This window comes from Schistocerca nitens, chromosome 1, assembly GCF_023898315.1.
Source record: "Schistocerca nitens isolate TAMUIC-IGC-003100 chromosome 1, iqSchNite1.1, whole genome shotgun sequence".
Lineage (NCBI taxonomy): Eukaryota > Metazoa > Arthropoda > Insecta > Orthoptera > Acrididae > Schistocerca > Schistocerca nitens.
In genome coordinates, this window is record NC_064614.1 from 695,055,305 (window position 1) to 695,083,130 (window position 27,826).

The following is a 27,826-nucleotide window of genomic DNA, read 5'->3' on the forward strand; positions in this document are numbered from 1 at the left end:
ACTGGTAAAAGCACAAATCGCACCCTGCTGCTATGGGCTGCAAAGCTAGAGGAGTGATGCACTATACTGCTGCGTTCATACACGAAGTTCAAACGTAAAATATCTGAAAACAATTACAAGGGTACATGACGAGATTGGATTACATTCAGTTTGGACATATTATTTTGGAATTCTTTGAGTAGAGTCAGTCTTAGAGACTTAATGGACGTTTCGCCACTGTACAAAGCTATAACATTTATTTCATGTAGGCAAATGAGGTATCTCACTGCAAATATATTTCGTTATCTTGTTTAACTCGTTCTGCAGTTACTTTTTTATTAGTATTTCTCTGCTTGCTGTAGAGTAACTAGTCTCGTTTCCCGTATTAAATAATTATGATCAGCTGTATTTCTTGCTCTATATGTACCTCGAAAATGTGTCGCTCGTAAAGATTTCAATACCTTCAGCCATGCTCTGGAATCGCATTCGAGAGGAAGACGGTTCATAACCGCGTCCAACCATCCTAATTTAGGTTTTCCGTGATTTCCCTATATCGCTTCAGGCAAATTCCAGGATAGTTCCTTTGAAAGGGCACGGCCAGCCTCCTTCCCTAATCCGATGGGACCGATGATCCCCTCCCCCAAATTAACCAATCAACCAAGCTTCAACCATGAATTTTCTGGAGCACTGACGCTTATCAGCCATGTTAAAAAGAATTCAAGAATTCAGTGTGCACGCAAGGACGAGAAACATTAGCCTGAATAAACACACAGGTGACTCTAATTTTTCGCTCCAGGTGTGCGGGGATTTCCCGTCCACACGCTATGATTTGTGCGCACAGATGTTATATAACTCCACAGTTTTGTGCTATTTCGATCAAACTAGAGACTAAATCTTCCGACATTTTAAATCTGTGACTTGCCTGCACAGACAAATAATAGCAGACGTGTACATTTTAAGCTTTATATGTGCATAGGGTGTGGACTCGTCTGTACACAGGATTGAATAGATTTTAAACAAATACCTAATTTTGGCTGCCTGCATCTAACGGGAAAAGAAATATTCGGAGTGTAAATCAATTTTTGTAGTGGCGTACTGTAGTAAATGCTACATGATTCCCAACGATGCCAGACCACGCTTGAAATACAAGCAACTATGACTTTCGCTGTTTACTGTTGTGTTGTTGTCATTGGTTCGATTTGCCTGTGTTTGGATTTTTGCGTGGGAAATGGGTGCGTGGGTATTTCAAGGAAGACTTCATATGTGGAGCACGGTGCAAACGGTAGGGATTCCGTCATTGTGATGTGGCTGCAAGTTGGAGGTTTTGTTCGGGAAACAATGGGTATGGTGATTTAAAAATTGGTGTTATCTCAGATGCGGCATTTCACGAAATACAGCTAAAACGATTCAGTAGTGACGGTTAACATCCTAATTTGTACGTCTGATTCTCCAAGGAACAGCAACCAGTTTATAGAATGAAGAGATCGAACAAGAAATCCTCCAAACCCCTTGAACGGGTAAGTAATGTCAACTGTCAACCTGGACATGATTCCGTTTCTGTGATGACGCCCATAAACACTGCAGATGTGGATTGTGTTAGAAGGAACTGAACGCCATCGAGGACAAAGATCCCTAAAATTTCGGGCAAACAAAGCCTTTGTTGTTAGAACCTGTTGTTTATATCCTAGTATTTATGCGTTTAACAAAGTGATTTCTTTTGACATTGGAACAACGTGCGCACGCGACTGTACAGTTAACCCCGGTTCTAGGTACTGTAAAATGTTTTTTGAATCACCGGAGTAGTGTGAAGTGCTTTCAAAATATTTCCAGCGAATGGTGCGTTCTAACAGTGTTCGTAACTTCCGGTTATGCATTAGGCCCAATCAGTTCATCTCGGCGTAACAGTTGTATGTCAGTGGAACTTTTTATCAGCAGTCCGAATATAGCTGCAGGTGCCTGTTCTTTATGAATTAATGAAAATAAAATTCCCTCAGCGAAGATTTTTCTATTGTACCAGGTTTGTACATTGTTAAATTAAGTTCGTTTGCTTCGCGTAATGGATAGTTAATATTTCGCCGACACTACAGAGCTGCAATCACTTTCAAATTTTTGAACTTCAGCTGCAGGGAAATGATTTACGGCTGTTGTTTTTGTCGAGATGTTCGCCGACTGCACATGTAAATACCAAAAAATATCTACTTAACAAAGAAAATTGCAGCTATTTCGGAAAGACGGTAGCAAACCTCAAATTTTCTTGAAAGTTCTTGTAATAATTCACACTACATATGTGAAATGAATATTGGAACCATTACGTTCTCTTTTGAGACTGGAGGTTCAAAGTTGAGTTCTGTGCTTCAGTGCATGTTTCTGCTCAATCTGTCACTGGAATCCTTTTGGAATACCTACTTCTTGCCTTTATTAGAAACTGGTCTTGCAAATATATTTTTGGAGGGGGGGGATGCTCCTAATGAAAATTGTAATCATTGTTACAGTACTTAATTATTTTCTCGAAGAAAGATCAATATCTGTGTGAAGGATATGCTTGAAAAACACTACTGCCATGTCAACTCTGTGTTTGTGTTTTCAGTGATCTTCTGCTCCATGTTGCTCAGAGCCAATGCATGGATGATTCCTTCGAGAAAGGAATGACCCATTTCCCTCCTCAACCAGAGCTTCTGCTCTTGTCTCTGATAATTAGGATACATCAGACCCTAATCTTACTACCTCCTTTCATTGTAAAGAGGATACAGTATTTATGGATGTAGGTAATTGTTTTCATTCAAAAATAGCAGTGGAATTGAAGCTACCAGTAGAGCTAAGCAGCAGCTATGTAATGTAACTGAGGAGGCAGCAGTTGTTTTCAAAGTAGCATTTCCTTTCTAATTTACGTGATTAAATTTGTCTGGTATAAGCATAATGCCATTGAGCAGTATAGGCATAGTCCAATCAATTCAGGCAGGCTAGGAAAAAATCTTTAAATTCATATCTTTGGATGTTATTGGATGTAGCAAAATGAAGGACTAAGTAAGGAACACCTTTTTTTTCGTTTTCTCCAAACAAAAATTCTGTGCGATATATAGCTCTCCAAAGATGACACTGCGCATAGGCCTACCATTTTGAAGATGTGAATTTTGGAAATAATTATAAAATGCTGTATCTCTGGAACAGTTCTAGATTTTTTTGGAGAGGTAATTGCTTTATGATTAGAAAGAACTCCTTCATTTGGACGTATCAGTCAAAGTTCTTGTAGGCCTACTACAGTGTTCTGAACTTTTTTGCAATTAATGGATTTTTTTTTCCGAAAATGCTGATCTTTTCTTTTTTTTATTATTATTATTAATACCAATAGTTCTACATTCCCTGAAACGGAGAGCTTCCACTTTTAAGATGAACAGGTTTTATAAACAATTGAAATTTTTGCCATAAATAAAACCTGTTTTATTACCACATTATCACATAACAGGCTCATAAAAATCAAAATCTAGCCTTATTTAAAACATAATTTTATTTTTGAAAGATGAGTAAGAGACTCATTTTCCGAACATTTTAAATGGTTCCAAAATGTATGTGAAAGGTCCAAAGACTTAAAGGTTTCAATTTATGCAACTTCTGTGCATTCTGTTTTGTACTGAAATTAGTCAGTCAATGAATTAAAAAAGTGTTTCACTGCTTCAGTATCTTCCTTTGATATAAAGTGATGCCTTCCTATTGATCTGATAGAAACTGGAGCACTTTAACAGTTTTCAAATTGTGAACAGGAAGTGTGCACTGACGGTGTTGTTGCTGTCCTTCAGCTGGAAACCTATATCCAGCAGCAGCTTCGTGTGGTATCATAAAATTCACTACCATTTCGTTTAACTCATAACTGGTCTCTGTAATCTCTGCAATCCACCAGTCACAGTCATACACACATGCCACAAACATCCACCTTCTCAGGTTGTGAATCTGAATATTATCCTGCTGTTTCTGAAGTGTTGGCCAAACGAACAAAATTTCTTCCTTCTTGCTCTTTAAAATGCATTCAATATGAGTTTGCCCATCACTTTGAGTCCAAAAATGTGTCTTCTGAATTCCTTTCATAGGAGTAGTTTGTTTGGACCATTATTCTTTCTGCTCACGGAATTCTTAGATTTACTCTTTGGACAAAAGAATGAGGGCTGTGGATGTGTAAGATTTCAAGACTCGCGTAAAATCCTCAGCATTCTGAATCGCAGCTGTATTTGGTCTGGAAAGATTGTTTTGTAGCATGGTGCTTCAGCAGGCCTCCTACACCATCACAAGACCCCTTCCCGTTACCAGTTGCACTATATACCCAGTCAGTTGGCACAAGCAACTTACTCAATTCAAACAGCTGGCAACGATTTTTAAAATGACTAGGAGCATCATCTTCTCTGCCCCTGTTTGCAGTTGGAGAATTTTGCGCATTGCTAGGAAACCATTTGCTGACTCATGTCCTGTGTCATCATTTATAACTGCGACACTTGTGGTCACTCCTGTGAAAATTGAAATCTGGTCATTACTTGAGTGGGAGAATTACGGACCAGTTCTCAGCAAAATTGCAGTGAAGCACTAAACATAGTTCTTCAGCCTGTACACATCCTATCACGTTTGCAATGTGTTGTTGTTGCAATTTCTTCAGATGTTGCTGCGTTACTGCTTTCATTGACCATTTACCAAGCTCATCAATGAAACTGTCAAAGACAACAGGTTTCTTAATTAGTTTATTTTCCTCCCATGTCGCATATGTAATTTCTGCAGAGTTATCTGCTACATCTTCCAGGCCAAGTGTCTATAAACACAGCCCACCCTTTCCAGGGCAGTCACCACATTCTTGAAACAAACAAGTCTCTCGCTTTACATCACAGATTACTAATGACTTCACACTCCCAACCAAAGTGTCGTATGTCACGTGCTCCAGTAAGTTCTTTAAAGTTACCACACAAAAATTTGCGCAGTACACACATAAACAGATATCTCTAGGTGGGCATGGAACTACCCACTTAGTTCATAGTGCATAAGATTTTGATCTTCCAATATGTGAAGATGTATAGTTGCTCTTATAAACTGCAAAAGTTTCTTTAATACTGCGAGTCATGTACCTCTTTGCTTTCGCAACTTTTTCACTTTTGACTGTTACTTATAGTGTGTCTCTTGTTGGTACTCTGGCGAGAACAGTCCCATTTATCTTCCAGATAAAATGATTGCCTTATTTGAACTTGAGCTGCTTCTACAGGATGGTCTTCCTAAGACTCCTTTTACAGACCTCACACTTCTTGATTTGTCTACTTTGTACTTAGATACCAGCACACACAGTCAGGTGGCTTGCGGAGTATGGATGTAGATACTGATGGAACATAGTTCAAAACTGTTTTCTTTGAAAATGTGTGTGGAATAATAGCTAAAACTTGCACCTTTTCACTGTAGGATGCACGGTATTAAACAGCTGAATTGATATTTGTGAAAAATTCCTGGCAAGAGTGCTTCTTTGGTTCATTTTCTTCTGAAGATGGAATTTCTACTTTGAAGAGTGTGGTCGGTTTTGCTGTAGTGTATTCGTCCATAGCTTTAGTAATTTCTCTGCGCTTCCTTGATGCGTAGTGTGCCTATGACTCGACTTCACTGCCCACAGTTTCTTAACAGGACTGACACCTATGTATGTAGGTGACTGATTCAGGGTATATTCCTATATTGATGCAAAATCTACATCATCTGCACAATGGGAGGCTTCATCCTGTTCAGGTACTATCATAGTCGTTATTCTGTCAAAACATTTAGACCACAAAAAGTTGTCACTGGAAATGTCTTCACTTTGATACAGAGTCTTCAAATGAGAACACTTATTCCCAACCTGAACAGTCTGTGTGTGTGTGTGTGTTTTTTTTAATCACTCTTTTATGGATATGCAAATAGCACACTTCACTCCCCTGTGGCCCCAGTCAGAAGACATTTTAAACAGACCTTTTCACAAAACACACTACAACTGTGTCATCTGGCAAATTCCTAACGAAAACACAGAACTCACTGGACGGTCTCAGATTTCTTAAAAGCCTCTTCAGTAAACAAATTAGCACCTTACAACTACAGTACAGAAACCTGCAATGAACAACCATGACAAAGAAAAAAAAAAAAAAAAAAAAGACAAGAAATTAGCCCTACAGCAAAGTGTAAGAAATATCTGCAACAATGAGAGTGAAAATAAATAACTGCTACAAAGGAAGTGACAAGAAATAACTGCAACAAAGACAATAGAAATAAACATTGTAACAAAGAAATTAGTAAGAAAGAACTTCAGTGAAGACATACATTACCCTTGAAAGTTTTTTAAAAATAAAACCTGTCCAACTTAAAAGTGAAAGCTCTCCTTTACAGGAATATAGTACTACATGGTACTAATTAACAGAAAAAACTAACTTTTCTGGATTGGCATTTTTGAAAAAAAAAATTTTTTTTTCTGTTAGAAAAAAAAAAATTAAATTAAATTAAAAGGTGACAGTAAAAGAACTTTGACAGATATGCCCAAATGGAGGATACCATTGTAATCATAAAGCAATTATCTTTCAAATAAAAAAACTCTTACAAAATATCCAGAACTGTTACAGAGATACAGCATTAAAAAAAAAAATCCGAAATTCGCATCTTCAAAATGGTATTTGCAGTGTCAACTCTGGAGCCCTATATCTCGGGGCAGGAATTGTTTTGGAGAAATAAAAAAAATACGCGTTTCTTATGTACTACTGAATGCTAACCGCAATAACATACGAGACTATGAAGGTAACCCCTCCCCCCCCCCCCCCCCCCCCCCCCTGCATGAAGTGTTAAGGATTATGCCATATTGACCGTTTATTGTTACTTTAGGATGTAGATTAAGTTTATATAATTTGCTTATCTTCTCTTAATTTGTATTTTTACCCATTGGACATCCCAGATGGTTGTCTTTGATGGAATCTTCAGTATATTGTACGCACAAACAAAGTTGACACTCGCCGCAGTGCCTGATGGGAGTGACTGCAAAGGCATTTCCCGTTTACAGCTGCACCCATCAGCCAGCGCGCTGAGTGTCATCTTTGTTTGCGCGTACAATAGATAAATGAATTACTATATAATACAGCAACCGGTGCAACAAGATTTTACTTTAACGTCATGTTGACACCAACTGTGGGCTCCTTCACCAGAAAATCCAAACAGTTACATTTAGTAACCAATGGACAGATACTTCATAAGAAGATTATATTGAAACCACTTAAAACTACAGTTATTGGAACTGACATAAAGTTTGTAATTGTCAGTAAAATTATAGCTAAAGGCATATCACACTATATGCTGCTAAGGACTGTGAGAGGAAACAGGCACTGAATGTGGCTTCAGACTAAGCTTAGTCACCTCCAGCGACTGTTTCCTCGTACCGCCCTTAGCGATGTATCATGTGCTATGCCATGTAGCTATAATTTTACTGACAGTTACCTACTTTGTCAGTTCCAATGTCTGTAATTTTATATGGTTTAAATATTATCTTCTTATGAAGTATATTATACGACAAGAAAATTTTGCTCTTAAATCTGTTCGTCTTTTACTACATGAAATTGTTTGGGTTTTCTCATGGACACACATTGTCAGTGTGAAAACCAGGTTAAAGTAGAAACTTATAGCACTATTTGGCTGTATTATACATATCATATTCCTGTACATTTGCCGTCTCATAGCTGTGCTTAAATTTGTAGGAATAAATGAGTAAATAAAGATGAACTGCATGGAACTGTCAGAAAGGGAGAGAGAAATCTCTTATGTCAAGGTCTCTTTACTATGCCGAGGTAATTTACCAGTCTTACTTTAGTTTTCAAGAGGACTGCATCATGGAAATAATTTCTTAAACATTTACCAATGACTTAATGTTATTTTAAAATTACAAACTTTGTTGTTTGGCTTAATAATAATCTGGAGTATACCACCATCTCCTGCATGTGATCAATGTAATTATTTGTGAACTATCTTAAATTGGCATTACAGAAGCATCTGATTCCACTCATCTGCTTTGACCCATGACATGATCAGTATGGCGGAAACGGTTACTTCCAATGTATATAGACTGACGACAATGATGTCACTACATATGCAAGTGAACAAACAAGAACAAAAATAAAAATAACACAATAACATCTTACTCCAAAAATAAAATGAAAGTAATGGGGCAGCTGCGGTAAACTGAAGTGGTTTGGGCTGGGACAAGCTACATATACAACAATAGAAAAACCACTCCATCCCAAAACAAATAATATCCAAAAAAATATTAAATTATAGCATTCCACTACACCAACAAAACCACAGGAGTTGGACATTTCCCTTGACCTATATAGCTCAACTGCAGCTATCAATACCAAAAGACCTATATCTCTGAAAAGTGGAACGAAAACCCCAACAACTCAAAAGCTCACATACCCCATATTCACTACATCAATTAAAATGCAGCTGACTTATAAATATACAACACACAAAACATCACTATTACTATACAATAAAACCAGAACAAAAATTACTTACGAATAAAAGTCTCTGGTAATACCATCTAGGTTGGCCAACGCATACACAGGTGTGTACAAGTGCCGACAAATCCACATATACATGTCCCTGGCCTGAACTGGCACAACTCCTGTCAACCTCATGTTGTTGCCACAAATGTGATACCTAACATATTCAGCAATAAGACCGAACATCTGTGGAAACTATATGACGAACATCACATCACCACCTGTCTCAGAAAGTAATCACACCCTCATGAACTTCATTGTCATATCCATAACTAACAGAAAACAATTAAAAAATTAAGACTTCCTTCCACACAACAAACACCAATTATTCAGACTTGGGGAAAAAAACTCCAAACACATCAACAAAAAAAGAACCTTAATCACTTACTGAAAGCACTTCCACAGTCCACGTTACCGCACCAGCTACCGAAACTCAAAACCAGGTCAGCACACTGACAACCAAAATTAAAATGAACCCAATTCCATATGTTAAACTTGGCATGCTCACATCCACCACCAGAGGACACCATCAAATACAACAACATGAAGTCTATAAACACAACCAGCTCAAAAACTCTGCACCGTAATGACATCTCAAACACCACCACCATTACGTAAAAATTGGTCAAAGCCAACACGTGGAATTGGACGCTTCCTTTGATTCCTTAAATTTATTGACTGATTGTGCATGGTAAAGTTACTCTTAAATTGCCAAGTACTATTTCATTTACGTGATGTTCCAACTTTCCTGTAGCAACCCACATTACCTACAGTTTGTCCACGATAAGTTGATTCACATGGTGGCTATAGAGAATGGCAGAATGCCCCAGCATTACAACTGCAGAGGTGAGAGGAGTAGTCAGAGGGAGGCTGTGTTGCTTGCTTGCTGCATTGTTGGGGTCATTATCCTGAGCAATGTGCACAGTACAACTTTTAAGTCTTTAGGAAGCTTAAGGTTGGCACTGCTCAGAGATAGATGAATATCTTTCAACTAGAGTCAATTTTGTCCACTTCTGGCAGCACTCATAAAATCATCAAGGTCATGGATCATGGATTTTGGCCAATTTTTATAATAGTAGCTTAATTATAGTATTCGTAGTAATGAAATCAGATGTAACAGGCTGCACAATTCATTTGAAAACTCTAAAACTAATTTAAATGATCACAGTTTCCATATAAGTTTTTCTAAAATTATGGAATGTGCATTGAACATTCATCACAAACTGAGGTTTAAAATAAAGTAAAAATTATTTTCAATGTTCCACCTTCTGGAATGCAACAATTTTTTTTTAAAGAAGCAGCACACATCTTACGGAAAAATGGAAGATGAGGTAAAGAAGAGGTTAAAATATTTTATTTACGGAACTGGAAATGGGACAAATAAGCAGAACCTCTGTTAAAGATGTATAACAACAGCCAGTTTAGTTTGTCTTTTAACAGGATAGATTTAAAAAAATTGGCTTCTCACTATCTAGATCCAAGTCCTTTGAACATATTATTCAGATATGTCTTTCACCAGAACCTAATCACTGCAGGCAAACACTCTCAGCTTACATATTAGTGCAATAATTATAACCAATTAGGCATAACATAAGTCAGCTGTGTGCCAGTTTTCCAGTAAAACCACAAACCACTTAGCAATGCTGTGACCCTTAATGTGTCTCATTGCTCATTCATTTTACTCTTAAATAAGGACCATTTTGCTTCCACAAATTGAGAAGACACTTGACTTACAATAAAAGTACGTGCTGTCATTGTGTTGATTTCTACCTGATATAAAATGTGGGATAATGTAATATTAAAAGTATCATTTTCAGACTAGTGAAAAGATGATGATGGCCTATTTGGATGTATAAATCTAACTGTTGCATCACTTTCACACCATTCACTTTCAAAACAATACCTAGATACCGGAAGGAATTGTACACACAAGCGACATAGCAATTAGCATGCACATGAACTTCAGGCATTAACGGCTCACTTTGACAGGTATAAAATATGACACTGAAACTGCTATCACAGCTTAAGTGTTTGGCTCCAGTCTGAGTTGCTGAAAGTGGTAAGAAGCATCTAGTTCCAGTAACAGTTCTTGCAGGTGAAAAATGTGCAGAAAGACAAGTACAAACTTTAGCTGGCTCCTGGTTTGAAATAAAGAAAACTGACACTTGTTTCTGGTTGTCTTTACAAAATTGAAAAATTGTGCAGCGCTAAGTTATTGTCCGTGAAACAGTCTTTGCAGACTTGCTTTTGTAACAAGCCTTTTCAAGTGCTACCAATTCCATCACAGGGAGATTTACCATGGCTTGTTGCAAAAAATGACCAAGTGCGTTTTAGTTCTGAAGTCATGTTCATGGTTGTATATATTAAAAAAAAAGTCTTGTAGTTTTTGTACTGTGCAGTACAACTGTCTGTGAAATATACAGTATCACTTATAGGCAGTTCAAGTTCTTGTTCCAAGAACGGCAATAAAGTATTCTGAGTTTAATGAATCGCGGCTGCATTTTGAATGCAGAGACTTTGAAATTGAAAACTTTGGTCTTTCTTATAGTACACACAACTGTCATTATTCCAGTCATAATCTTGTGCTCTATCTTGCACGCCGAAGCCGAAATTTTCACTGACATCCACCAACATTAAAACAGACCCTTTTTGAAGAGTTTCTGTTCTCATTTTAAAGTAATTACTCTTGAGATTTTGCAATGAAGGAACGAGGTGCAAGTTTCTTTATCTTCTGTACCAGCAATTCACAAATTTCTAACAGTTTACTTACTTGAAGAACCAAATTCATCCTGTCTGTTGTAACCCACTGGACGTATTGAAGTCTTTCATCAGGCTCAAAATCTTATGTCTGATTTTGCAGATGTTCCTGAAGTACTGATGTAGGAGGATTTTTGTCACAGGAACATAGCATACAGGTTCTGTAATTCATGTTGCAAGTTATTACTCCCATAGGATTACTTTTTTTTAAAAAGGTTAATGGCATGTAACAGCAATGAGCAAATGTAGAAAATCCTACTTTATTTTCAGGAAATTTCTTTTGTTTAGAGAGTACAGATCAGTTAGCTAACTTAAAATCTGTTGTTTCTGTTCATTTACATTTTTCCTGATGTCACTTTGTCTTTCTTTCGTGCCTTTATTCTAGAGTTTTCATCATCCAAATAGAAATTTTGTACTCTGTCAAAAACTGTTTACTGTGGTAATCATTTCCCTTTTCTGTTCAGGCATAATAAAAATTCCCTTTGTTTTCAAAAGAGTGCATGCCTGACGTACCAAATATTCAGAGACTTGAAACATTTCACATACTTTTTGTGGAGCCCAAGCCTCTGATGTAAGAGTCAAATATTTAATTTTTTCTTGATTATTGGAGTGTTTCATTTTCTCTTTTATTTGTTCCTTTAATTTATCAAAATGGATTACTTTCTGTTCACGTGATAGTTATCATGCTCATATTTCTTTCTCAATTCAACACTGAATAAACGTGAAAGTTAGGCAGTCTCAAATTTGTTTTCTCTAGTTTCATTGGTATCCTTAAAGAAGTTCCTTAATTTCTATTCTTTTAAACTGTAATCGTCCTTCTGCAAGTTGGGCATAGCTTTTCAGCAGGAACAATAGAAAGTCCTTTCTCTCTTAGTTACTTTGCTTGCTGTAATGTCACTTCACACAAACCAGAAGACACCATTTTTTTGTGACACCTGAAAGGAACAACGCATCACTTTTTATGTAGTGAGAATCTTAATAAGTATATTCCTTTTTGTTTAGAACATAAGTACACTTGATCTACTGGCAAAGATACAGCACCATAATAGTAACTCCAGCTCTTCTTCAGTTAGCTCAGAAATAGTTGTCACGGGAGCATCACATCCATCTGCAATGTGTCATCTCCGAGAACATTCTCTACTTGCGAAGTCTTCCATTATTTACCCTAGAAAAGATGGGGAATATCAATGGAAAACATCTAAAATTAGCCAAATAATATGACAGTAATTTTTTCAGTCTGTTAATGAAAGCTTTGAAGGATTTAAAATTATTATAAAGACAGAGGAATGTTGCCATATCAAAGAGGATAAATGGTATAACAATATTGTAAATTTAAAACAAGGGAAAAATCCCCTAACTTCATAACTGGACTGCTTTATTATTATTGTTGATGAGTGTCTACTGTTGGTAGATATTTTCTCCCAATAAAATATTTTTACACAAAACTCGTGATTTCTTGACTCATGATAAAATGATTTAAATAAACTACGCTAAAATGATAGAAACTACAAAAACTCAGGAATCGTTGTACTTCAGAACATACATTACAGAGGAACTTATGTGGGAAATTTTTAAGTAAAACGAAACTTTTGACAGTTAAATATTTTTTAAGTCGGCAGTTAATAACTTTATGTAAAGACCAGAATAGGTAATATCAGGATATGAATGAAATATTGAGTTAATTGTATATTGTCCATAAATGATTTACTGCAGTCGACAGTTTTTTTTTTATTGAGGCATTTTCAGTATTTCCTTTTATTTCTCCAAAACAGTTGTTTTTTCTATGGTGTCTATATTGGTTCTTTAATGACCCCGTAAAATTTTGAACAAAATCCAAAAGAGGGAAGTTGGGGAAAAGTAAATTAATTTGTAGGCTATGGTTTTATGTCATCTGTATAAAAACAAGCAATGTAAGACAAAGGAAACGAATGTCACTTTCAAAACTACAGTATCCTCTTTCATTGACAGATGAAGCTTTCTAAAATATGGTTACAAAATCCCCTAAGTTATTCTTATCATAGTGTTGCAATCATTTAACCAAATGCAATACAATTTTAAAATCTGTCACAGTGGTTCCTAAATTTTTACAACACAAAACATACTGTGACTGAGTTGAAAAACCTTCTAAGACAGTGCAATTTGCACTCAATCAATAACAGGCCCACAAGAGATAAAGCATGTCTTGACAATATTTTTGTCAACTTTAAAACTACAGAAGAATCATGTGATGTTACAGCGTTTCCATTTTCAGATCATGACTCTGTATCTTTAAACTATACAAGTAGGTTCTGTATTGATAATAGTAATACTCCTAAGCCTGTCCCAAAAGTTATAATCACCAGACCTGTCACAGATGACAAAATTGTTCAGCTCTGTAAGTCCCTTGGTGAGAGAGACTGGTTCAACCAATGTCATGGTGACACAAGTTATAGTCTTAGTGCTGATTTGTCAGGGAAACTATTGTTTGGGAGATTTTTAAAAACATTTCTGACACAATTTAATGACAACATCCCCATAAAGAAATGCAAATTAACTGACAAAGGCTTTACAAACAGGGCTAGAAACAGACAAAATTCATGGTTCACTAAACAATTATTAAATATGAAAAACCAAGTTATGGTGTTGCACAATATATGTAGCAATCAGAAAACAGAACATGCCAGATTAGCCTATATAAAGTGCAGGAATGAGTATAAAAAAGCAATCGTGGAAGCCAAAAAAGCACATAATTTCAATACCATTGATAATTCCACAAATAAGTGCAAAGTTGCAGGGAAATTAAGTCCCCAAAAGTTCAATGATTTCTTTATTAAATCTGTTGAAGATGTAGGAAATACTATAATCAAACCTGATATCAATTCATCAGAGTTACTTTCTAAAAATGTTTGCAGAACACCAACAGACACAGGTATGTTTATGTTCTCCGAGGTCTCACCTAGTCATGTCCTAAGCATTGTAAAACGGATGAAATCTTCAGACAGTGTAGATATATATGACATATCCTGTAATTTACTAAAGAAAGTAATAGACTATATTGTGTACCCCTTAACATTCTATATAAATAAATGCATATCTGATGGGATATTTTCCCGAAGAACTCAAAGTGGCTAGGGTAGTTCCAATATATAAAAAGGGAGGTATGGACTCACCTTCCAGTTACAGACCGATCTCCATAGTCCCAGCTTTATCTAAAATACTGGAATGTGTAACTTACCAACAGCTATCTGTCTATTTTGAAAAATTAGAAATAATTAGTGAATCTCAGTATGGTTTTAGGAAAAAGTTGTCTACTGTGGATGCTATAGACTTTGTAGTCAAATACTTACATCAAGTGTTTGAGGATAAGGGCTATGCTCAACTCACATTTTGTGATCTAATCAAAGCTTTTGACTGTGTAAAGCATAAGCCACTACTAGAAAAACTGGAATTCTATGGCATTAGCCATAAGAGCCTTAAATTAATAAAATCATATCTTCAGAATCGTAAGCAAGTTGTTTGTGTAGGGAGAGAAATGTCGAGTATAGAACAAGTCAAGGTAGGTGTTCTGCAGGGATCTGTGCTGGGCCCTTTTTTGTTTCTGATAATGATAAATGATCTGCCGTCATTTATCAAGTCCACCACTGTGTTGTATGCAGATGATACAACATTTCTTCATGCTAGTGATGATTTCAATAGCCTTAAAACTTGTGCAGCAAATACAATTGACCAAGCATCCTATTGGTTCAAGGCAAATGGATTCCTGCTGAATGAAAACAAAACACAGCAGATGGTCTGTAGTCTTAGAGACAAGATTCTGTCAGATGATCCAAGTTATGTCAAATTTTTGGGGGTATACATCGATGATAAATTATCTTGGGGTCAAATGTACAATATATTAGTGGTAAATTGTCAAGAGTTATTTACCTGTTGGGCGACTTATGGATTGTGTTCCTGAAAAATATGTTAGAACATCCTATTTTTCATTCTTTCAAAGTATAACAACATATGGAATTATTTTGTGGGGAACTCTAGCTGTGTACATGACATATTAATACTGCAAAAAAAAAAGCTATTAGGATAATTACTGGTTCTGCATATAAGGCATACTGTAAACCATTGTTCTGTGAACAGAAAATCATGACTGTTATAAACTTGTATATACACTATGTTCTAATTTATACGAAGAAGAAATTACCAGAAACAAAAACCAGAGAAAATGTACATAGACACAATACAAGAAGGAATAGGTGCCTCTATATTCCTTACCACAGATTGTCAAAGTCACTCAACAGCTACGAAATCATGGGGTACAAATTATTTAATAATCTTCCTCAATCTGTTCAAGAATTACCTGAACAATTATCCAAACAAACAATTCAAGACTGGCTAGTCCTCCACCCATTCTGTGATATAAGAGAATTTATCAACTGTAATATAATACTATAATGTTAACAACAAACCTGTTGTTTCTTTCAAACTATTAATTGTATTTTAGTATGTATATGACGTTGTCTATTGCTGTAATGGCCAAACGACAATAAAATTATTATTATTATTATTATATTATTATTATTATTATTATTTGAAAGTTTTCTCTGAGGGTAAGGTTTCATTTTCTTAAATTTCTGGTTGATTTGACGCGGAACGAACCCAGGGTATCATGGACAAACAGTAAATGGCCATTTGGTTTTGTGTACCATTATATTAGGTGCATTAAACCACAAGAGGGCAGAATTGTTTGTTCTGAACTGACAAGTCTCTTGACACCTGATTATCATTTTTCAAATGCTGCTGCCTCTGATTTATTTGATGTGACCTTTTGATTTTATATGCTAGATATTGTAATGGAAGAAAGAATTAAAGTATGAATACTTAAATACTCAGTTTCCAGAAAAAGCAAATAAGTACATTCTAAATAAGTGGAGGTTACATTGTGATTAGGAAATCTGCATAACATTTGCAATGTGACAGTGTAACATACCCCTACATGTAGGATCTTGCATTGGGGCTCAGTCTCCAGTGACATAGAGTGGATGAGTGGCTGAAAGTGTGAGATGATAAAATCTAAATGGTGAGCAGTACATGGTGCTTGTGGTATATGACTTTCTGTACACCATGGTTTTGAAAGAGTGCACCTAGTGTACTAACAAGAAGACAGCCCATAATATGGCTTAGGGATACTCCTTTATTTTAGTGATGACACCAGTATTATCTTCACCTTAATAAATGCACACTGACCTTTTCTTTGAGCTGGACAACTTATATTTAGTTACAAATCTTGAATTTTCTGCCTGCACTGTGGAAGGGAGGTGGCACCTGGATTGTTTGTCCATGATAAGTTGTTGATTTGCGTGGTGGCTGTTAGGAATGGTAGGAAATGTGCATCACCCTCATATTTGTACTGCTGAGGGGAGAGGAACTGTGATGGAAAGGTGGTGTTGGCTGCTTGGCACAGTGCTGGCATTGTCCTTAACAACGTTTACAGTCATATTTCATATCTAGGGGAAATGTAATATTGGCAGCACTTGGAGATAAATGAATGTCTTTCAACTACTAGTGCCAATGTTTTCCGCTTTTGGCAGCATCAGTACAATTGTCAAGTTGTCGTGGACAAATAGTACTTTCTGCTTCACTCCTTTCTCTGTGCTGGTTTGTGTGTGAGGTGCATATTGTATGATCCATTCCCCTCTGTCTCCATAGAGAGAGAGAGAGAGAGAGAGAGAGAGAGAGAGAGAGAGAGAGAGAATGAATCAATCCCATCTTGTGGATGAATCACCATTGACAGCATCACATACTACTGCTGTTACCCAATGAAATTCTGCAGATAAATTAGGAATTTAACTCAGGACCTTGGTGCTCAATCTGGTGGTCATTAATTGTAAAATATTGAATGGATATTGTGGCAGTGAAGAGTGATATGCACTGTAGCTCAAGGTCTAGGTTACATTGGAAGATAGCTTGTCAGTTGGCAAACCAATGAATGTGTGCCACAAAACAAAGTCTTTAAAATGAGGGTTGCAGTGACTGATCTATAGCATAGCTCGTGGTCTTAACTTAAGTAGGAAGACTATAGTTCAAAACTTCCTGGCAGATTAAAACTGTGTGCCAGACTGAGACTTGCGCTCGGGACCTTTGCCTTTCGTGGGCAAGTTCTTTACCATCTGAGCTACCCAAACACGACTCACGACCTGTCCTCACAGCTTTTCTTCTGCCATTACCTTGTCTCCTACCCTCCAAAGTTCACAGAAACTCTCCTGCAAACCTTGCAGGACAAGGACTTCTGTAAAAAAGGGTATTGCGGAGACATGGCTTAGCCACATCCTGGGGGATGTTTCCAGAACAAAATTTTCACTCTGCAACGGAGTGTGCACTGATATGAAATTTCCTGACATTAAAACTGTGTGCCGGACTGCAGGAGATCTTCTGTGAAGCTTGGAAGGTAGGAGATGAGGTACTTGCAGAAGTAAAGCTGTGAGGATGGGTCGTGAGTTGTGCTTGGTTAGCTCAGGTGGTAGAGCACTTGCCCACGAAAGTCAAAGGTCCCGAGTTTGAGTCTCGGTCCTGCACACAGTTTTAATCTGCCAGGAAGTTTCATATCAGTGCACACTCCGCTGCAGAGTGAAAATCTCATTCTGGAGGCTAGAGTTTGTTTGTGAGATGACAAAGGCAACAAATGTGTCATGTCATTGTATATACATTTTGTATTCATTGTGTGTCCCATACTTACATTGTCTTCTATGAAAACTCCTATTTTCCAACTGTGGTTCTGTATTATTCAAGTTTTAATGTGTCTGCAGGTGTTAATAACAGAAACGTTCCCATCCAAAAATCCTGAACTCCCATGAGACCCTGTTAGTTTGTTGGTCTTTGTTTTGGTAATTTTTTTATGTTGTTAGTGAAATTGTGAATTGGTCGTTTCTTGAGCCTTGTCCCTATATTCATGACATTGTTGGTCAGTGTGGGCACTGTGGCATTATTTACTAACTCCAGAAGGTTGTTTGCAAACATGGTCATCAGATGGCTGTTGGAATAAGTGGACTGGAATCTCAGTTCAGAGGAGGTGAAGAGGAATAAGGTAGGAATGGATAAAAAAATGTATAGGCAAAACTGTTTATTTGTAGTGACTAAAAAAGAGTTACGAAAGATGTGTTCGCTCTGTCATTGCTAAATTGTCGTTGATTACTCCATTTCATTTTAATATGCAAACCATTTGTGCCCCTAGTTGATGGAGTTTTGAGATACTTGAAAATTATCAGCATGTTTACTCATTAGTGCCGGGCTACAGTGGCAGGTGAGTTGACTTTGCTGGCTTACAAAATGTGTTTGCTGGTGGTGGGACTAGAATAAATAGTTCTGTGTGAGTAAATGGGCATTGGACTGGGAGCTGTTGCCTGGGCCTTGGCAATGGGTTTCAAAGGCAATTGCATGATGTGTGGGATTCTTTTCTCTTTTTTGAATGTCTACTGTTTAAGTGAACGTGTTATTAAACAATCAAGGTTACTGATTGAGTGTAAGGGCTTAGAGTATTTGATATGACTATGCCACAAAGAAAATGTAATGAAAAGTTGCTACAAAATTGTATTAATGTACTGCTCTGTACAATTTATTAGAGTTCTTTGAAGTGATGAATTAATTTACTTGATTCTAAAAGCTTGTGTTCAGTGAATTAATAGTATGGAAAGATTGGTCGTTTTTGTTTTTTTAACTAACTTGAAGCAAAGTTCAGGAATTTTTTCACACACACACACACACACACACACACACACACACACACACACACACACACTGAAAGATTGTTAATTGATCTCAGATCTTCCAGAGACCTACTGTATTATGAGAATAACAAAAGTTCAGTGGCTAGCTGTAGGATTTTGTCTGTAGAGTAGAAGAGCTGTGTCGTCCAGTTTTAGGCATGTTTCTTAAATGTGACTTCAGTGAGGCCTTGTAGATATGATTCCACACAGAACAAAATTTGAGTAAGTGCGGGAAACAATAGTGTCATTATTTTACAGTTACTTGCATTGACATTGTGTTACATGGGCAACAAAGTTTACAAGAATAAAGGTACAGTAGGTACATGCATTGAACTGAGGAAATAATCACTCTAAATGGGGGAAGGGGGGCACAAGAGGACTGAAGATATTGCTGTTGTGGGTCAAAGCCTGCTTCATTATTTTCATCTAAATAAAAGCTTGTAGTGGTATGGGAGAAAGTGAAAATTCTGAAATAAAAGTGGGTTGACATCCCTGAAACAAATTTTGAACCACTGCTAATTTTGAGACATACATAATGGAATGTTCAAGAGATGAGCGTTTAACTCTCATCTCGAGTTGAACTTGAAGCAAATAACAAGATGACTTGAAAGATGGTTATTGCAGAAAATATATGAGAATCTTTTGAGGAGGCAACAACCTGAAAGTAATTAGAGGAGAATGGTAACACAAAATATGATTATAAAAGAGGAGGAAGGGTCATAAATTTGCACGATTAAACAGCAGAGGGCAAGAGTCAAGTAAATGCTGGAACACCAGTTCCAGTCTCCTCCTCAGTCTGAAAACATTAGGGTGGCAGCTGCAACTGCAGGAGGGCACAAACCTACATTTGAATGCTTGCAAGTCCTTCATCATAGACATTTCCTTCTGTTTGCCTGCCTTCGCAGACGTTGCGGAAGTGTGTGCTTGGTGCTGTGAAACTGACGAACAGCCAGCTCACTTGGTTTGAATGTAAAGACACTGTGTAGATGGCTCAATACTACACCACTACTGAAGCATCCGTACCAAAGACCTCAAGACAAAATAAGGGGCTTTCTTTGCTGTCCAAACTGATTCAGTTGGGTGACAGCTTGAAGTTACAGGTCCAGTCCATTAAGAGAGCACCGTTTTGTGTTGTGAGAGTAAGGAAAAGTTGTGGCAAGATTTTTTAAAATTCTGTTGATCATTCCACAGTAGACACAAATGTTTGGAAGTTCTTCAAAGGGAGTTCTCGTAAGAATGGAGCAAAAACTCGCCTTTGTCATATTAAATGGTGGGGTTCTTTTAATATCTCTATTTAACATAGGAAATCCAATGGCTAATTCTTTTTTGCAAAGTAATATCTCATCTTGATAAAGACTCCACATTCATAATTCAGAAGTAAATTGAGAAATTCCATAGAAGGGACAGTTAGAATTTATTTTACACAACCAATAGGAATGTACCTATCTCTTCTCAATGTGTAACTTAAATGACATATTGTCCTTCAGTAATGGTACATCACTGGAATGCATGTTAGGTTAGTTGTCGCCTCAGAGATCTATTTTGCTCTGTTTAACCTCATTTGATTGCAATATTTTTATATTTAGATTAATTGAGGGAGCAATGAAATTTGCTCTGCTAAAATCAGTGAAGGGTGATAACTACACGAATGTGAAATTCTGGATTGGACAACTAATATGTACCTTCCTTGTTTCGATAATCCTCACTAAGATGTAATCAGATGTGTTCCACTTGGTACTTAGTAGAACCAGAGACCTATAACCAATAATGTAATGTGTTTTTTATGCTTGGATTAGTAGGACAAGAGTTTGATAATGGCTTGTTACATACTTTTTACACCCATTTACAGGGTGACAATTATTGAATATATGAAATAAAATCGTCATAACTTCTGAGCGGTTTGCGTTAGGACGTTCAAACACGATTTGCTGCGGGGTATGATTGAAAGTAGTATGCGCTGTATGGTTTGGTTTAGCCATGAAGCCCACTTTCATTTGGGTGGGTTCGTCAGTAAGCAAAATTGATGCATTTGGGAAACTGAGAATCCACAGTTCGCAATTGACAAGCCTTTTCACGATTAATGGGTCACATTGTGGTCTGCAATGTCTAGTCGCAAAATAATTGGTGCAACATTCCTTGATGGCGTGGTGACTACCGAATGGTATGTGAAGGTTTTGGAAGATGATTTTATCCCCCTTATCCAAAGTGACCCTGATTCCAACAAGATGTGGTTCATGCAAGACGGAGCCTGAACCCAATGAAGCAGGAGAGTGTTTGATATCCTGGAGGAGCTCTTTGGGGACCACATTCTGGCTCTGGCATGGACTTCGATTGGCTTCCATATTCTCCAGATCTGAACACACATGATTCCTTTTTGTGGGGCTATATTAAAGACAAGGTGTACAGCAATAACCCCAAACCACATACCAATGGCCTTGCTGTAGTGGTAACACTGGTTTCTGTCAGATCACTGAAGTTAAGCGCTGTCAGGCTGGGCTAGCACTTGGATGGGTGACTATCCGGTCTGCCAAGTGCTGCTGGCAAGTGGGGTGCACTCAGCCCTTGTGAGGCAAACTGAGGAGCTACTTGATTGGGAAGTCTGTTGTAGAATTTTAGAACATGTTTTTTGCTCGAGTATCATGTCGTTTTTGGAAACCCAGAATCTACTATGTAGAAATCAACATGGATTCCGGAAACAGCGTTCGTGTGAGACCCAACTCGCTTTATTTGTTCATGAGACCCAGAAAATATTAGATACAGGCTCCCAGGTAGATGCTGTTTTCCTTGACTTCCGGAAGGCGTTCGATACAGTTCCGCACTGTCGCCTGATAAACAAAGTAAGAGCCTACGGAACATCAGACCAGCTGTGTGGCTGGATTGAAGAGTTTTTAGCAAACAGAACACAGCATGTTGTTATCAATGGAGAGACGTCTACAGACGTTAAAGTAACCTCTGGTGTGCCACAGGGGAGTGTTATGGGACCATTGCTTTTCACAATATATATAAATCACCTAGTAGATAGTGTCGGAAGTTCCATGCGGCTTTTCACGGATAATGCTGTATTATACAGAGAAGTTGCAGCATTAGAAAATTGTAGCGAAATGCAGGAAGATCTGCAGCAGATAGGCACTTGCTGCAGGGAGTGGCAACTGTCCCTTAACATAGACAAATGTAATGTATTGCGAATACATAGAAAGGATCCTTTATTGTATGATTATATGATAGCGGAACAAACACTGGTAGCAGTTACTTCTGTAAAATATCTGGGAGTATGCGTGCGGAACGATTTGAAATGGAATAATCATATAAAATTAATTGTTGGTAAGGCGGGTACCAGGTTAAGATTCATTGGGAGAGTGCTTAGAAAATGTAGTCCATCAACAAAGGAGGTGGCTTACAAAACACTCGTTTGACCTATACTTGAGTATTGCTCATCAGTGTGGGATCCGTACCAAATCGGGTTGATGGAGGAGATAGAGAAGATCCAAAGAAGAGCAGCGTGTTTCGTCACAGGGTTATTTGGTAACCGTGATAGCGTTATGGAGATGTTGAATAAACTCAAGTGGCAGACTCTGCAAGAGAGGCGCTCTGCATCGCGGTGTAGCTTGCTCGCCAGGTTTCGAGAGGGTGCGTTTCTGGATGAGGTATCGTATATATTGCTTCCCCCTACTTATACCTCGCGAGGAGATAACGAATGTAAAATTAGAGAGATTAGAGCGCGCACGGAGGCTTTCAGACAGTCGTTCTTCCCGCGAGCCATATGCGACTGGAACAGGAAGGGGAGGTAATGACAGTGGCACATAAAGTGCCCTCCGCCACACACCGTTGGGTGGCTTGCGGAGTATAAATGTAGATGTAGATGTGAAGTTGCGGCCCTGGTCTCGTAAACTGACATATGGCCAGGAGAGCGATGTGCTGTTCGCATGTCCCTCCGTATATGCATCCAGGGACACTTGGGCCTTCCAAGGTCTGTTCGGACGGAGTTTAGAGTTTAAGTCTGCTCCATGTCATTGCCAATGATGGCAGGCACATGGAACATGTCATAACCTAAATCCGAATAAAGTGTGTGTATGTCATAGTTTGTAAATAAGTTAAGTTTTTTCATATAGTTTAATAATTGTCACCTTGTATTTTTCTACTAGCTGATGTTGATCCACTGCTTGATCAGCGTTTTTCAGTTCCATCTGCACTTTTAGGGTTGTATGTTGTATGGGGATCAGACAGTGGGAACTGTTTACCAAATATTCTTTTTTTTTTGTGTGCAGATATAAAAGCAACATTGGATTCTCGCACATTATCGGTAATTAGTTGAAAACTGTAACTCTACACATTTTTACACACTCTACACTTTAAGTTGTTCTCCTTCTGAACAAAATGCCTTTCTTCTTTTGTTTCATTTCAACGTGCTGCCTCATTTCTTCGTTCTTTCACTCAAGAGTGTGCAAATATATTCTTCTTAAGTTTAGGTATTGAACAATGAAAATCAATAAGACTGAGACCAATAGAATATTGACTCATATGCATACCAGCTGCCAAAATGCCTGAAACTTATTCTCAGTAAATATATAAGGAAGTCTGAACGCCACAATTGTAGCTCCACTCACTTTGTTCACCGCCTCAGTCAATTGTAACTGAGGAATATCGATATTATTGTCAGTTTCAATTTCTTGCGTCAACTTATTTCCTGTTTGACAAAAAATTTTATGAACAAATCAAAAGCAGAATGATTACTATATGTGTTCTCTAACATTCATGTTGGGGAGCAAATAAGATTTAATTCTGACATAGCAGGAATCTGTGTGTTGCATGCTCAGTTTAAGAACAGTTATAAAACTGTTGCTCAGCACTCGCAGTTCACAGCACTCGCATTTCTTTTCTAGCTAAAACTCTTCTTATGATGCTTTCAGATGGAATAGGTGTTGAAAGAAGTAACATCTATAGAAACACAGATGCATAGAAAGCACAAAAATCGAAAGACGAAAGAGTCTGATTTCAGAGAGAGCGCGCTCACACACACACACACACACACACACACACACACACACACACACACGCGCGACCTGTGTTGTCTGTGAGTGCAAATGATAGACTGAATTTTTTCATTTTTTTCATGTATTGCTGTTTAGCCATTTGAAGCAACTATCAGTACAGATTTGTTGAAAAACTGAAGATCTAGCAAGAAAGAAAAAATATCCTTTTGATCTTTTTTGTGTCGAAAAGTATGATGTTGGACATTATGTGAAAGAAAACATTAAGGTGGTGATTCTGATAACCGTTAGAAAAGATTTTTATTACAGATTTGTAACCATTTGTGTGCATAATTCCGGGCCTTTTAATAATTTGTCACAATCGATCCATTTATCTGGCCAGCGACACCAAATTAAATAAATTTCATTCATAAATAAAAATTTATATGCGTTACAAGCCTATAAGCTGCCTAGTCTCTCGATGCTGTTTTGTGACAACCCACTTTTTAAAATGGCATCCTAACCATAGCCTTGAGCAAAAAATTCTGGAAAAGCTATTTTAACCTTCCTTTACTGTGTGAAATGAAAACCTGGCATAAAGAAATACAAACATCTGTGTATCGAGGGCAACAAGAGTTATTTGTTTTAGATGATTTAAAAATAAAAGGAGTCTTACTTTCTCAAATTCTGCCATAAAGCTCTTTCATCCTCTTCATTAGTAAACTGACCTATCCATGTACTCTGCAGCAGACCTCTATAGCACGTCATTCTGAAAGTTTCTTTTCTCTCCTCTTTCATACAATTTGTTGTTCACATTTCACTTTGATATAACGCTGCACTCCAGACAAACACTTTTATCATAGACTTTCAAACACTTAAAATTTGTATTAAATGTTAAAATATTTCTCTCCTCCAGAAACACTTCTTGCTATTGATAGTCTGCATATTACATCCTCTTTGCGCCATACTGCAGTAGAAAATTTATATCTGGGTAGTGACCTTCAAATACTGTAAATTTGAAGAAATTCGAAGAGGACACCCGTAATATCCCCTTGTCAAATAGACATGTCTTAAAAAACATGCAATGTCTTAAAAATCAGATTTTCAGTTGCATAACATTTCCTCTACTGTTATGAACTCTGATCATAATTTGTCATGAAATGCGGTTAAAGTGGAAGATACCACAGAAGTGTAGGATAGTAGGAACAACTGGATGCAGAAAGTTTCCAAGAAAACATGTCATCAAGCCATCTCACTTTTCGATGAAACTTGATTTACTACTACTCCCTAGAGAGATTAATAGCCGTAACAAATTTTACCATTTTATGTCTCTGTTTCTATTTTATGGCACTTAAAAGATGGGAAGTCTCGTTTTTTTAACATTGTGATGCATGAAAAGGAGGACAGGTCTGATGCCAACAACTACCACCAAATCTTACTTCTGACAGCTTTGTTCAAAATTCTTGAAAAAGCACTGTATTCATAAGTGGCTTCACATATTTGTATAAATGAATAACTATCAAAATTTCAGTTTAGTTTTCAGAAAGGCTTTTCAATAGGAAATGCTATATATGCTTTCACTGATCAAATATTAAATGCTCCGAATAACCGAACATCACTCACTGGGATTTTTTGTGATCTCTCAAAGGCTTTTGAGTATGTGAATCATGAAATTCTTCTAAATAAGCTTAAGTATTGTGGTACGAGTGGAACAGTGCACAAATAATTTACTTCGTATTTAACTGGAAAGAGTACAGAGACTGAAATAAACAGTTCACATAATGCGCAAAAATCAGCAGATTCCTTTAACTGGAGAGGTAACGAGAATGGGGTCCTGCAAGGTATAATCTTGGTTCCCTTATTGTTCTTAATGTATTTTAATGACTTGGCACACTGTATTCATGAAGATGTGATGCTACAGTAATTCTTGTTTGGTGGTGGTACAAGTATAGGAATCACACCCAGCAAAAAAGAATTAGCTGATGAAATTGTTAATAATGTCTTTGAGAAAATTATTAAGTTGTTCTTTGCAACTGGACTCTCACTGCATTTTGTTAAATGAATTTTTAGTTCTGAATTAGTAAATCTTGAATTATGGCATGCAAAGAAACCTTTTGTTAAACTGACATGTTCCAGATCATTACACAGTGCTGAATTCAGGATCTATGGAACAAGTATTAATCTAATCAAATCGAATGCTCTTATTTATTTATCATCCATAAAGTGTAAAATTTGAACATTATGAACTTTATTCTAAGGATTGTATAAGTAATGTTCCATACCTTTAACATTGGATGATGAGTTTGTGCTACGACTTTGGGTACTGTTAGTTAACCTAGACGTCATGCAACATGTTGTTGTAAATAAGCTTGTTTGTACATTACATCTTATAAAAAGAGAAAAATTTTCAAAATATATAGTTCACAGGCTCAGTTAGGAGCAATTCTTGCAGTATTTTTTTCTGGCCGCAGTGATCCCAGAGATTTGCTGTTTCACTGGATTCCTGATATTCACGGTAACTCGTGAAATGGTCGTACAGGAAAATTCCAACTTCATCACTACCTCAGAGATGCTGTGTCCGAACACTTGTGCGCTGACTATAACACCACATTCAAACTCACTTAAATCTTGATAACCTTCCATTGTAGCAGCAGTAACCGATCTAACAACGGCGCCAGGCACTTGTTGTCTTACATAGGCGTTGCCGACTGCAACACCGTATTCTGTCTGTTTACATATCTCTGTATTTGAATATGCATGCATATACTAATTTCTTTGTCACTTCGGTGTATATGCAGTATATACACTCCTGGAAATTGAAATAAGAACACCGTGAATTCATTGTCCCAGGAAGGGGAAACTTTATTGACACATTCCTGGGGTCAGATACATCACATGATCACACTGACAGAACCAAAGGCACATAGACACAGGCAACAGAGCATGCACAATGTCGGCACTAGTACAGTGTATATCCACCTTTCGCAGCAATGCAGGCTGCTATTCTCCCATGGAGACGATCGTAGAGATGCTGGATGTAGTCCTGTGGAACGGCTTGCCATGCCATTTCCACCTGGCGCCTCAGTTGGACCAGCGTTCGTGCTGGACGTGCAGACCGCGTGAGACGACGCTTCATCCAGTCCCAAACATGCTCAATGGGGGACAGATCCGGAGATCTTGCTGGCCAGGGTAGTTGACGTACACCTTCTAGAGCACGTTGGGTGGCACGGGATACATGCGGACGTGCATTGTCCTGTTGGAACAGCAAGTTCCCTTGCTGGTCTAGGAATGGTAGAACGATGGGTTCGATGACGGTTTGGATGTACCGTGCACTATTCAGTGTCCCCTCGATGATCACCAGTGGTGTACGGCCAGTGTAGGAGATCGCTCCCCACACCATGATGCCGGGTGTTGGCCCTGTGTGCCTCGGTCGTATGCAGTCCTGATTGTGGCGCTCACCTGCATGGCGCCAAACACGCATACGACCATCATTGGCACCAAGGCAGAAGCGACTCTCATCGCTGAAGACGACACGTCTCCATTCGTCCCTCCATTCACGCCTGTCGCGACACCACTGGAGGCGGGCTGCACGATGTTGGGGCGTGAGCGGAAGACGGCCTAACGGTGTGCGGGACCGTAGCCCAGCTTCATGGAGACGGTTGCGAATGGTCCTCGCCGATACCCCAGGAGCAACAGTGTCCCTAATTTGCTGGGAAGTGGCGGTGCGGTCCCCTACGGCACTGCGTAGGATCCTACGGTGTTGGCGTGTGATCATTGCTTGTACAGCCCTCTCACAGTGTCTGGAGCAAGTATGGTGGGTCTGACACACCGGTGTCAATGTGTTCTTTTTTCCATTTCCAGGAGTGTA

General features: G+C 37.9%; 1 protein-coding gene across 5 annotated transcripts in view; it reads left to right on the forward strand.

The window, feature by feature from the left end:
• Positions 1-1,153: 1,153 nt before the first annotated feature.
• LOC126259559 (histone deacetylase 6) overlaps positions 1,154-27,826 on the forward strand; it is a 339,218-nt gene continuing 312,545 nt past the window's right edge. For 2 of the 5 annotated variants that reach the window (XM_049956456.1, XM_049956474.1), the window contains exon 1: positions 1,155-1,496. In XM_049956456.1, the coding sequence (XP_049812413.1) occupies positions 1,455-1,496 (42 nt within the window). In that variant the 5' untranslated portion in view covers positions 1,155-1,454. Of the gene's footprint in view, positions 1,497-1,873; positions 1,997-27,826 lie in introns of those variants that run through there. The other 3 variants (XM_049956465.1, XM_049956488.1, XM_049956480.1) reach the window with 3 other exon arrangements.